The 13438-nt window shown below is 50.6% G+C and overlaps 1 protein-coding gene and 1 pseudogene across 1 annotated transcript; one reads left to right on the top strand and one right to left on the bottom strand.

Annotated features, from left to right (window-relative positions):
- Nucleotides 1-2943: 2943 nt before the first annotated feature.
- Nucleotides 2944-8732, bottom strand: PDCD2 (programmed cell death 2). The gene is made up of 6 exons (XM_044241911.1): nt 8420-8732; nt 7740-7982; nt 7254-7385; nt 6012-6115; nt 4279-4392; nt 2944-3537 (listed from the first exon to the last, which is right to left on the bottom strand). The coding sequence occupies exons 1-6, from the start codon at nt 8694-8696 to the stop codon at nt 3379-3381; spliced, it is 1029 nt and encodes a 342-aa protein (XP_044097846.1). The 5' UTR covers nt 8697-8732; the 3' UTR covers nt 2944-3378.
- LOC122896627 lies at nt 8695-11363 on the top strand (annotated as a pseudogene).
- The last annotated feature ends 2075 nt before the right edge of the window (nt 11364-13438 follow it).

Raw genomic sequence — 13438 nt, 5'->3', positions numbered from 1 at the left:
ACAACACCCTCGCCTACGTACCTTTACGTATTTACCTGTTTCCTTCGTTATCGGCAGTGTTTGAGCATCATAAACAGTGCGGTAGGAAGCACCCTTGCATGCCTGTTTGTGGTTCAGAGCAGACATTTCTGTAGTGAACATGCCTAGAGGGGAGCCGCTGCCGTCTATCAATCCAATATCCTCTCAATCCAGTATCCTCTCCTTCCATGCAAGAAAGAAGTATTTTTCCACATAATAGGTCTTCTCTCGGGTCTTTAGTCAAGTTTTGTAATTTTTTCATAGAGGGCTTCTGTATTTCATAAGTTAATTCCTAAGTATTCTCTGGCCCTGTTATGTTAATTTTTTATTACATTTCGATTCTTGTTGACATATTTCTTATTCCCAATCACTTTACTGAATTCTGAAGCTTTTCCCTGTGAAACAGCACACACAGACCTAACAGAACAAGCATTTAGCATAGCCTATCACTCAGTAGACATCCCTACAGCCACCACTCAGAACCTTGCCCGTGTCCAGGGGCCCCTCCTGTTCCAGTCCAGCCACAACAAACCCCCCCCCGCCCACCAATAACCATTAATCTTGAATTTTATAGTTATTACCTAAATTACTAACATGGGGTAGTCTTCCATTTAAAAAAAAATGCGTTTGTTTTAGTTCTTACAGTCCCGTTCCCTATCTTTTCATTTATTTTGTTTTTTTTTTTTAAGATTTTATTTATTTATTTGACAGAGAGAGATGACAAGTAGGCAGAGAGCTCTCCCGCGGAGCAGAGAGCCTGATGCGGGGTTCGATCCCAGGACCCTGAGATAATGACCTGAGCTGAAGGCAGAGGCCTATTAACCCACTGAGCCACCCAGGTGCCCTTCCCGATCTTTTCCTTAATATGTACAGCCAAATTTACAGCTGGTAGTTTCTTACAGTATGTGTTGTGCTATTTTCAAACACGTGGTGTAGTTAGTTCAGCATGTTCCTGTGTTCGATTTCCTGCAGATGAGCGGCTACCTCCAGAGGCTTGGTCCCTCTGTAAAGACTATGCAAGTGGCGTGCTCTGTTGTTAGGAATCCAGTGCCCGGTTGTCTGTCTTCTCGTTAATCTGTGAATTTGTTAGTGGGTTGCAAATGATGAAATTCTACTTATTTTCCAGTTGTTCATAGAATACTTTTTATAAAGTGATGCATTTCATATAGCAGGATAAAGATTGCTTCTTTCCCTTTGAAAGTTTTTGAGGTAAAATACCCGAGTTCTTATGTGTCCAATTCAAATTCCGGACTACAGAAGTTTCATTTAATCACATGTTTTTTACACTGAGAATCCTTAACGTTCTAAAGACCATGGACTGGAGAGTTAGGGAATCCCACGGTCACTTACTTCACCTTACATTTTACACGCAGCCGTCTCCGATCATACAACCAGCAAGGTGATGATCAAAGGCACTTACACACACTTATGTTGCGGTGATCTCTGAATTGTCCAGGGATGACGAGGCCAGCATTCAGTATCTGACCTGAAAGGACAGGTCAGTGTGTTGCTCTCTTGGCAGGGGTAAGCAGTTGGGTCAGGCAGCTTCTGAGCCAAACAGAAGTTTTGGGGGACAGTGGACTCTGTGGATCAGCGATAGTGAATGACGTCCTTCACAGGAACTTGCTGGGTGAGATGTGATCGTTTTAGAGTGTCTTTCAATGCATCTTGACATTTCTAAACTGAATTGCTCAGTGTTTTGTGTAAATTTTTGGTTTTAGGTTATTTCTATTTTGTGTTATTTTGCGTGTGATCCATCTTTTAACATGGATGCTAGCTGGCACTGGGACTTTCTTTCTGTTGATTTGGACTAGTCCGTAAGCAGAAAGACCCTATGAACCCTCACCCTAATTGCCAGAACTTGGTAGGGGTACACACCTCAAGAACAGCTTGGCTGGTTGTTGCCAACATGCCTGTGAGAATGTCCTCTATCCTCTAGTGAGGTCTCCAGACAGCCCTAATGGATTTTGTTCAAGTCGTTAGCAGTCAGGGCACTATTCTGCTTTGGGAAACGTAGGATAGTTCGCAGTGGGAAGACCCCCCACCACTAGCCCAGTTTTCCAGAAGCCACCGAGCTTCCCACCAAGTGTTGATTCTTGCCACCAGTTGATGACAACTCGTGATGTGTCCCTCCACTAGCCACCGGCTCTGTCACTGTATATGGGATTCTTAGACTTTGCTCTCCCAGCTTGAAAACTGTGACGCCATCCTCCCTCTTTACAGCCCAGTAACAGATCTCCCCGTCGTAAGGCGATACTTTGGTTTCTCATGTGGCGCTATTTCACACACACGCTGATGAACTGTATGTACATAGGTACACGTACAGCGGGGGCTAATCGACCAGGACTTCTCGTACTAAAGTGTAGTGACATCAGCTAACGGTGACATTAACAAAATGACGCACTTATGGCTAGATTAGCTATTGGTTTTCCAGTGCTGATCAGCAGCAGTGTCCCTTCAGGCTTGCTTTCGTGCTGGGCAGGCATCATTGGTGCTGAAAGAACTGGACGGTCACAGCATAACCGTGAAACGCTAGGGCTGGAAGGAGCCTTAGCACAGTCAACAGATTTAGCCGACCTCCGGGCCAGATTTCCCTAGGGAATTCCAGTGGCCAATTCCTGCCTCCTTCCTTAGGTTTATTCCCCGTGTGTACATTGGCATGAGGGGCGGGAGGAGGGGAGAAAGGCAGTCGTTCTGGCCTCGCATCTCCTGTCTGTGCGCAGCGCTGCTGGCTGATCAAGGTCAGTTTTAAAGGAGGGCTGCTCTCCTGGTGTCAGGTGTGCCCCATACTCACTAGCCTGCTGGGCTTCCACAAATGCTAGAGCTGGTGACGCCGACCTGATTACCAGTCAGGTCTCCTCAGGGTTTACCCACATAGTTTTTTAACACTGCAAATCTTAGTGGGGAAAATGCTCTGCATGATGATGATCTTAATTAGGCAATTAACCCATTTTTATTGTAGAAAGAAACACACATAGGCAAACGATTACTTCACGTATTCCCACCATCCTTGGTTAACTTGCTCACGCTAAGTATGTATCTTTCCAGATTTCTGGAGACATACACGTATAAATACTTTCCTAAAAATACAAACATACTGTGAGTATCTTGGTGTCCGCTGAAACCTTTATCTTGTGCGTATAGGTGCGTATCCTTAAGACTGCATTACCTTCTTCTGTAGGGATTCACCAGAACTTAATTACCTGTCACCAGACATTTTTGTTGCACGAGCATTTACATACCGTAAACTCATCTAAAGCAACATCTTTGTGCCTTTGTCTCTGCTGCAGTTATTTCTTAGGATAAATGGACTTGCAAGGCTTAAGAGACTATGAGCATTTTTAAGGCTTTGCATTCTCTTTAGGGTGTATTTGTTACATCTTGCTTCCAAACAAATTCCTCTGTGTAGCCAGTCCCCCGTCTGCAGTTTTCAGCACAGGTGAAGACAGCCAGGACACCCCAGTCGACACTCCTGCCCAGTCTGTCAGCCTTCAGGTGGTTGAGCAGCTGGGGCATGACCTGAGAAGAGGATGACACGATGAGAGCCCTGCGCTGCGGCAAGGAACACTGCTTTCAATGGACCTTCCTCGCCAGAGACTGCAGGGCCCCTGGTCTTTTTGCTCGCTGGCTTTGACACTGAGAACCAATTACTATTGGGTACAGTCTTCACAATTCCTTTTTTTCCTCAAGCAACAAGTGTTACCTACCCCTCTGTACGGTTAGCAGATCCACAGGACAAGAGCATTTCTACCTAACCCAAATGGATTGTGACCCTAAAAATTCCTTTTGAAAAACCATTTGTCTTAATGACTATATCCACCTGTTTTCCTAACAAATCCACAAACTAAGACCAAACCTTACTAAGGCCTCTCAAACGCTCCTGTCACCAAGTACAAAGACCTTAACTGCCGAAACGAGAAAAGAAGGAATATTTACAATTACAAGGGAACAAAAGGCAGACACTAAAAATCACGATGTCACCACACTGGGAGTCCAGAGGGAAGAAGGAACTACGTGCCGGTCAGCAGATGATGTCCAGAGACGAGCAGACTGACAAGTCATCAGAAAAAGCATTTAATTTAGCGCACTACTGGACGAAACTGTAAGACAATTTCCTCCAGAGAATAAACCCGTGGGTGGGACGCACCTTCCGTGGTAACGACAGGACCCGTGTGCGTGTATTACTTCAGTGAAGTTTTGAGGCATTTAGTAAGATCACTTACGGTGATTATATATTAAAGTAGTCATTTAAGGTCATACCTGGAATTCAAATATTCTCTTGGCACCACAGGGGCAATTTGGAATATCCTTTTCTTGAGGGATATTTTCACCAGAGATCCAGACGGGTGCAATCCCTCTGCCGTATCTGAGAACCTGCAATCAGCCAGCATCGTGAGCAGATCTCCACCATCTCCTCTGAGCTGCCAGCACGACTGGTAATAACCTGGGGGACTGTGATGAACACTCCCCCGAAACCGTTTTACTGTTCCCCCACCTCAGACCTGGCACCACTAATGCTTTTTCAGTGTTATCAAAGCAGGCATTTTAGCTTATCTGACTCAGGATACTAAAATCCTATTTCGTAGATAATACGGTTAGAATCTGAATCCTAGGAATGTTCTGTGAGGGTCCCACCATAATCCTGTTTCTCCATTACCAGCTTCTGAATCCAAAATGTAGCCCAGAGTCTGCTTATTTTCACAGTAAAAGGAACCTCAGTTAAAAATTTTAAAAGGGACCAGGGGTGTCTGGGTGGCTCAGTTGGTTATGCACCTGAATCTTGGTTTCAGCTCACGTCATGGTCTCAGGGCTGTGGGATGGAGCCTCCAGGCTCAGCAGTGTCTGCTCGTCCCTCTCCCCTCCCCTTGTGTGTGTGCTCTTTCAGCATGCTCTCGCCAATGATAAACAAAATGCTGAAATGAAAAATTCTCCCTTGCTCTGCCCCCCCCCCCGTCCCTGCTTGTACTGCTCTCAAAATATATACATATGTGTTTCTAAAGAAATTTAAAGGGACAAATGTTAAATAATAACACAGTTGTTTAGATAAATATTAGAGATAAACTGCATTGTAACTGAGTGGCTTTCCTAGGTTTTTTTAAAAGCATGTGCATTATCAGGGCACCTGGGTGGCTCATTGGGTTAAGCCTCTGCCTGGAGGTCAGGTCATGATCTCAGGGTCCTGGAATGGAGCCCTGCATCCGGCTCTTTGCTCAGTGGGGAGCCTGCTTCCCCCGCTCCCTGCCTGCCTCTACCTACCTGTGATCTCTGCCTGTCAAATTAAAAAAAAAAGTCTTAAACAAAAAGGCATATGCATTACTAAAAACTACCTTCGCAGTGTTTAGGACCTAGGTCTGTTCTCATGATGTTCTTCCCCTGGGTATTTATTTAATTCGGCGACTGCTTTTTAGGCATTTAGCTGAACTTTCTTCAGTGATTAGGTTTAGGACAAATGTCTTTAAGGGGAATGGTATTAATGGAAGAACAGAGGTGAAGAAGGGAGACATTTGCTGAGCACTTACTATGTGCCTCCAATTCCCCTTTCATCCTCACAACTAACCTCTAATTTTTTCACACTGTAGATGCAGTTACATCAGAGCTCTTCATGTAACTCTAGAATCGAGGATTCTAACCAACCCCAAAGCCATTTTTCTTCTCACAAAACCAGTGTCTGTGTTTACGTATCATGTTGGTTTTACAAGCAAAAGGTTCCTGTTGGATAAATGGGCAAAAATACCTGTTCCTTTCTTGCTGCCACTGGCGCAAACTGCCTGTATTACAAGCAACATCTTACTCATCTGTGTCCAGTGCCGTCTTTAAAATACGGACCCCACATGACAAAGAGCATAATCTGTAGTTTTTCAGTAATTACTGACAGGATCAGCAGACCATCTGGGTGAAGAATTCCCACTATAAGAGACTACCTTTATCGTAGTTACTTCTCAGGGACTGTACCCTGAAACCACCGCCTGAGAAGAACACAAAAAAGAGTTTACCTGTTCTGGCTCATGGGCTATTTTAGTTTTAAACTTCTGGAAAATTTTATCTTCCTTGGATTCGTGTTTTGCCATGGAATCCAATTCCTCCTCAAGTGCTTCACCTGAAAAATACCGGCACAACTGTTAGGGCACAACTGTTACGGCAACAGAACTAGTGCCTATGACCTGGTACTTCCCACATGCTGAGGGCAGGAAATCCCGAACAACCGAATTAGTGTTAAATGAGATCGCAAATGCTCCATGTTCCCCACAGGCTATTTCCTATTTTAATACCTTTTGTTTTCACTACTGCCCTTAAGCTGCCTGGCCCGTCCCCTCATGTCTTCTCCCAGCGGGTCTACTCAGTCCGCCATCGCGCACTCTGTGTTCTCTCTGCCCACTCCTCTCCTGGAATCCCAGCTCTCTGAACCACTGTTGTCCTCAACAGGATTTAATCTGTGTTCCATGGACCAAAGTCTATTTTTGTTATCATCAGAATAGGAACTATAAACCAGTAAGGTGATATTCTAAAGACTTCAGACTCTAAAACCCAATTTTGTGGTAGTTAAGAGCTCACATTCTGGAGTCAACAACACGGGAGCTCAAACTGCAGTTCTGAATCTTTAGCAACTTTGGTTACATGACCATGTTACCCAGAAAACCTCAAATTCTCACTGCAAAATGAGGTACAGTTTCTAACTCCCTGTACTGCTCCCAGGATTTGTAATGAGATCGTGCACAAAAAGCCCTTGATGCAGAGTAAGACCTGGACAAATGCTGGCTACTAACCCTTCTCTTAGGTATCTGGTCGACCTAGATACTACATTTACCATACCATCATCACCTCTAGGTAACCTAGAAAATTGGGTAGATGAGAGAAACATTTAAAGGGCACCTGCTCGCCAAACACTACGCCAAGTGTCTCCCATGTTTGACCTTGACTTGAGAAATAGATCTGGGATCCAGAGGAGCTTGCCAGGTTTACAGCATCTTGTGGAGGAGCCCTACCCAAATGACCACCTGGATACTTACCCTGACATAACTTCATCAGAACCAGAATCCACCTGACACATATGCCAAGGAGGAGAGGGATAGGAAGGGTACAGTCACGTGACAGTGTTTGAGAATCACAGGCTACAGGACTCCAAAGTGAGTTCACTTCCTGTCAGTACCGACCTCTCTTTCTGACGTACTGAGCCTTTTCTTTCCAGCCTTTTACTTAATCACTTAGTGAATCAAGTTCTAAATCTGGTTCCTCACCCATGCTCCCCAAGATTTCTGATTCATTTTCTTTTTCAACAACTTCAGGGGTAATCTCATCTTCTGTTTCTATTACAATTTCAAATTCTGGAAAAAGGAAGTTGTGGTCTGGAATTGTTCTGTCCAAATAATCTGAAACAAGAAAACATAACTAATATCATTATTAATCATACAGTTTTAAAGAGGATCCAGTCGTCTCCCGTTTCTAAAGTATATTGCATGCAGCAGCCGTTTTCCCTAATAAATCAACCCACACAGTCCCTGCAATTTAGGTCGTGAATTAAACGCCTGTATTAAAGCAAGTTTGGGACGTAACTGAGCAGGCAGGACCTCAGGGCTCCTCATCACAAAGGTGTCCACGGTATCCCTTACTAGGGTTCTGAAAAGCAGAATGCCTTCTCTAATCTTAACTTTTAATCTCAAAACAAAAACCTTGGGCTGACCGAGGCCACGAAACTGAGCTAGGACTTCCGATGAGCCGCTCACCGGACTGTGTGCAAGCCTGCTTGTGGCCGGATCTCCAGTCCAGAGTCTGGTGCTCCCTGCTGCAGTAATGTGCCTTGTGGCATCTGGAGCACGTTTTGGGGCCTAAACAGCCACAAACCCTGCAGAGATGAGCCCCGGACGGGAGCTGGAGGCGCACGCGGTCTCCCGTCTCTGCAGGAGGGTCCTCGGAGGGCGGCTCGTACGAGTAAAAGTCGTTTTTCCTGGGCAGCTGATTCCTAAAAACTGAGAGAGGAGGAGGAGGAATGTCAGTGTCACCGATAGGACAACCCCGCATGTCGGAGCCTCCGGCCCCCGGGACTGAACGGACGCGAATTCCTGAAACAGAGAAACGGGAGCTTTTTGACTTCAGGGATCGGATCTTCTGTCGGGGCACGAAGCCAGTTCGGCACCGCAGCAGTCGGAGCCGGTCTCCGTCGGGCTCCGGGTTCCGACTCCGGGTTCCGTCACGCGACGGCAGAAGGGCGGGGGCGCCGTGCGGGCCCAGCTGTGCGGACGACGGTCCTTGCTGTCGGGGGAAGCGAGGCGCCTGCCCCGGCCCGCACCGACGCGCCCAGGGGAGGCGGCGGGGGGGCGCGCGGGACCCCGACACTCCCCGCCCCCGGCCGCCGCGCGGGACTCCCCCGCCCCCGCCCCCGGCCCCGGCCGCCGCCGCCGCTCACCGCGCAGGCCCGCGCAGCACGGCGGCGCCCGGCAGCAGAAGAGGAAGAGGCCGCGGTGGAAGGCGTCGGCGCGGCCGGGCAGCGGCGCGTACAGCTGCAGCAGGAAGACCAGCGGGCGGCCGCACAGCGCGCAGGCCAGCTCCTCCGGCCCCGGCAGCCCGGCCGCCCCCAGCCACGCCGGCCGCCCGCCCACCTTGCTTGGGAACTGCTCGCTGCGCAGCCGCCACGCCGGCGCCGCCTCCACGAAGCCCAGTTCAATCGCACCGGCGGCCGCCATGCGGCGAGCGGGGCCGGCGTGCGCAGGGACGCCCTCCGCGGCCGGAAGGCGGAAGTCATCGCAGAACCGGATATCCGGAGCGGGGGTGGGGGGGGGGGAGCGGGAGCGGAAGCTGCCCGGGAGAGGGGGCGGGACTAAGGAACTGACTTCCGGCCCCGTGATCTGGGGGCGGGGCGAGGAGTTGAATGATCCCGGAAGAGGCGTGTGCGAGTTCGCCGAGGAGTTCGACGGTGTCTCGAGTGTCGCTTGTGCCCCTTCTCCGCCTTTGGACGTGGGGCCCTTTGCCACGTCGGACACGGGCTTTTATTTTTTTAAGTAAAAATGGACAATAAGATTCCAGTTCCAAATGCAGCAAGTCTGGCGCTTGGCAGCCTGCCGCGGAGCCCGTCCCTGCTCCTTCGAGGGCGGCCCCCCCGCCGCGCCGGTGACCCGCGGGGAGGGCCGGGCCGGCCGCGCCGCGAGCGAGTGGAGCCTCGGCCCCGCCGCTTCTGTTTCCAGGGGTCACTTTGTAGCAGAGTTGCGTCTGCGTTTCCTCCCTTCCGAGAGCGCGTGTCTGATCCTCCCCAAACTGGAGCGTGAAGACGCGGGGACGGTCTTCCGTCTCGGGGTCGCGCTGGGCCGGGCTTGGCTGCCCGGAGGGCGTGTGGGTCCCTCGTAGAGTCTGGAGCAACGAGATTCAGTTCTGTTTTGCTGAAGGAGAAACAACACGAGAATGTTTATCTTTTACAAGTTTTTAAAAGATTTTATTGACTGACTTGCGGGAGAGAGCGCGGAGTGAGCGAGAACACGCTGAGCAGGGATCCCAGCAGCCTGGGACCTTGACCCGAGGCCCCCGGGAGCCTGAGAATGTCTATTTTTAGCAACTAGGTTCTTGAAATGGAGGAAGCCCCCTCCCTTCCAAGTAGGGTATTTGTAGATGTGAACTGCGTTCTGAGGGAGAAAAACCAGGTTCTTCTCTGTCGGTCGAGGTCCGGGAACCGTGCGTAAAAGCAGATCGTTGAAGAATGTTCTGCTTCACTCCAGGGAGGACTGCCTGCTCCGACCCAGTTTTACCCATCAAACTTGTCCTTCCAGCAGTGCAGCCCCAGATTGCTTAGAAAATCCAGTGACTTTTCACACCTCCCGTTTGTGACATACTCTCCTCTCTTCTGATACACATAATTCAATCATATGAAGATGAGATAATACCAGAGACACTCCTTCAAAACAACCCCACTTGGGAGATCTGTTTCAGTTCCTACTGTAGATCCCTCTGCTTTTTATCTTTAATGACTGAACATTTGTTACTTGGAATCAGTGTGTCACGAATTGTAGCATATGTTTAGTGGGCAAATGTTCAGATCTGTCTGCCCTTCTTTTCCCTAATTTACTGTCAGATCAGCTGTAGCCTATGGCTCGGCTTTAGTTTCTGTCTTCATTACAATGGATCTGAAAACATCAGCTTTCATTTCAGAAATCGATACCATCTCCACTCCTCTCCCAAAGTCTCCAAGTGGATGTTCTCCAATGTGACCTTTCTGGCTAAAGAAGCCCAGAGCCTGCCCCCTTGAAGAAGGTATACATGTTTAAGGCCCCCAGCTCTGGGGTCCTGCTTCCAGCTTCTGGCAGTGAACCTCCTCATGCCCTGTCCCCTGTCCCTATAGCTCCCTGGATCTGTTCTTGCAGACAGTGGAGAAACCCTCCATGGTGGGACACAGGGTCACCTACTACATCTTCACTGACCAGCTGGCTGCTGGGCCCATGTGCCCCTCTGGGAGAGGCAGATGTTGGTGGTCCTCATGGTAACCACAGGGTTACCTACTATGTCTTCATCGACCAGCCGGCTGCCAGGCCCGTGTTCCTGTCCGGGAGGGCTGAAAGATAGTGGTCTTCATGGTGAGACACAGGGTCACCTGCTACATCTTCACTGACCAGCTGTCTGCCGGGCCCTTGTGTCCTCACCAGGAGGGCTGGAGGGTGGTAGTCCACCTCCCCACACTGGCAGGTTGTGTCCGTGGAGCACATGGTGATGGTCAGCTGCTTCTGCGAGCAGGACTTCCTCCGTGAGGTGGACGACTTGGTGTGCAGGCGTAGACCTGAAGTTCTGTGATGACATGGGTGTGGAGATCCTGTCCCCCCTCTTTGGCACCCTGTACCCTAGTTCCTACTGGGTAGCCTGCAAGGACTTCAGCTATGAGTGCCAGCCGTAGTCCCAGGCCCACACCCCCAGGGATCAGGGAAACATTTACTACCTGGGGGCCTTTTTTTAGGGTATTGGTGGTGGAAGTTCACTGACTGACCTTGGCCCGTCACCATGAGATGCAGGGCGACCTGGCCAGTGGGATGGAGGCCATGTGGCATGACAGGAGCCACCTGAGCAGGTACCTGCTGGATCACAAACTCACCAAGATGCTATCCCCGGAAGACCTGTGGGACCTGCAGTGGCTGGGCTGTCCCTGGAGGACCTGTGGGACCCACAGCTGCTGGACTGTCCCTTGGAGAACCTGTGGGACCTGTGGCTGCTGTGCTGTCCTCTGGAGGGCCTGTGGGACCTGCAGATGCTGGGCTGTCCCTGGAGGATCTGTGGGATCCGCAGCTGCTGGGCTACCCACCACCCCCTCCCCCATCATGAAGAAGCTGAGAGACATGGCTGTGCCCAAGAATCACCAGGACACCAGGAACATGTGAGGGGCTGCCCCCGTTTCCATCCAGGGATGCTGCCAGTGGAGCCATCAGAGCAGGTTTCTTCTTCCGTCCCTTTGAGGGAGACTGTGAGGCCCAGATGTCCAGGGCCCCCAGCCACACCTGAATATGGAAGGCCTGCCTGGGGACACAAGTTCCTCTCTTTGTGGTCACTACATTTTGATAGCTTCTGGGTCATTGGCAACTGTGAACAGCTCCAGTTTTATATCAGATGTTTTTCTGTGTCAATGCTGAGCAATCATCTTTAAAAAGAACAGTCGAGAGAAAAGGTTTCCTCCCTGGTTCTAAACAGACACATCTTGGTGGGGCTGGGAGTGGCCCTGCAGCCACCGTGGAGTCAGAACGGGCCCTGGCTGGGTCTTCCCTCCCAGTCCCATGGGGCTTCAGGGTCAAGGGTGTGCCCAGCCACCTGTTAGACCCCCAGTCCCCTGACTGCCAGAGGCCTTGGCTGTGGCCGCTAGCTCAGCCTCCAGGAGAATGGAACCCTCTGGGTTATACGTGGTTCCTGCCTTGGTTTTAAGCGGCTATTTCTGTGCTGGTATTTGTAATGGCTCCGCCGGGATGTGCATCCTGTTGGGACTCCTCAGTGCCCACTGGTGGGTTTGCACTTGTGCCCCCATCTGCCTGCACTGTGTCTTCGAAAGCATTCACTGAGTGCCTACTGTGAGCTCAGTCACCAAGGAGGGGCAGAGTGTGAGAGTGAGAACTAAGATACAGGATCCCTGCTCCAGGGCCCTCCTGGGACTCCCGATGACCCAGTCCTCCTGACTCACTTCTTTCCTACTGTGGTGTAACAGACATGTAACCGACTCTGTTAAGCATGTTTCAGGGTCAGTTCAGTGGCAATAAGTATGTTCGCTCTTCTGGACCGGCCACCGCCATCCACTGCCATAACTTTGTCCTCACCCCAAACTGATCTCTACTCACCCTCACCCTAACCCTCCATCTCCCCTCCCCTGCCCTGGCACCCACTAGCTCACTGCACCTCTATGAATCGGTGCTCTCCGTCCCTCACAAGTGGGGTCCTTCAGTATCAGTCCTTTGGGGACTGGCTTATCTCCTGTAGCATAATGGCCTCAAGGTCTGTCTCCATGAGCCTGGAGCTGACCCACTTTTCCCCCAAAGGCGTGGCTCAGTCCCTTCCTGTCTACGCCGAGCCTCCTCAGTCCCCTCTGTCCCCCTCGTCTTCCTTCTCAGCCTGAAAATGATCCCAACCAATCTGCAGCTTTGAAGACATGTTCAGTCCAGATGCCAGGAACATCCCCCAGGGGTCTCAGGCCTCACCTACCCCATCTGCCCATGTGAGGCACCTGCACCCCCCACCAGCTGGCCACCTGCTCCTCCCATAGGTGTCCCCATCTCAGGAGAGGGAAACACCAAGTCCAGACCTTTGGAGTCCTCTGTGACTTCTCGCTTGCCACCAACTCTCCCAGGAGTGAGGTGGCTGCCTTCAGATGCTCCTCAGTTACTCCTGTGCCTCTGGTGTCTTCCTGGAACCCTGACCTGGCTGTTCTCAGACAGTTCGCCCAGCGGTACCTGCACTTTCTGGGAGGTAGATTTGCTGGAGTCCACAGTGTGTCCTGGTGCCCCACCTTTTTGAAGGCACATTGTCGGGGCTGTCCGAGGACCCAAGACTGTGGGTCTGTGGCCTGGAGGGATCTAAGCAGAGCTGGTGGGGTGGGAGGGCTGCGGGGCACAGAGGCGTGTTTCAGAAAGCTTGCCATGGTCCCAGGCATCCTACTGTTTTTGTATTAAAGCCCTGAGATCTTTAAAATGCCAGCAGTGTTATAGTGTGGGCCAGAAAATCACGCCCATCACCACCTAAATTATTGGCCCTTTCTTGTCACTTGAGCTGAATACAAAGGATTGGGAGTAGGAGCTTGAGGGGAAGTCCTGAGTCAGACTTTGTTTGGGGCACAAAGGCCATCCCGACAAGCTTGTGCCGAGCCTGAGGAGGGGGTCTGTGTGGAGACCCCGGCTGCAGAAACTGCTGTCTCCTGATGCCCCCTCAGCCCACCCCAGTGCATCTGCTGCTGGGAGAGCCCCTGCCCCCTCCTCTC

Source organism: Neovison vison, chromosome 1 (genome assembly GCF_020171115.1).
Source record: "Neovison vison isolate M4711 chromosome 1, ASM_NN_V1, whole genome shotgun sequence".
Taxonomy (NCBI): Eukaryota; Metazoa; Chordata; class Mammalia; order Carnivora; family Mustelidae; genus Neogale; species Neogale vison.
Note: the sequence above shows the minus strand (reverse complement) of the source record. Positions and strands in the feature narration are given on the sequence as shown.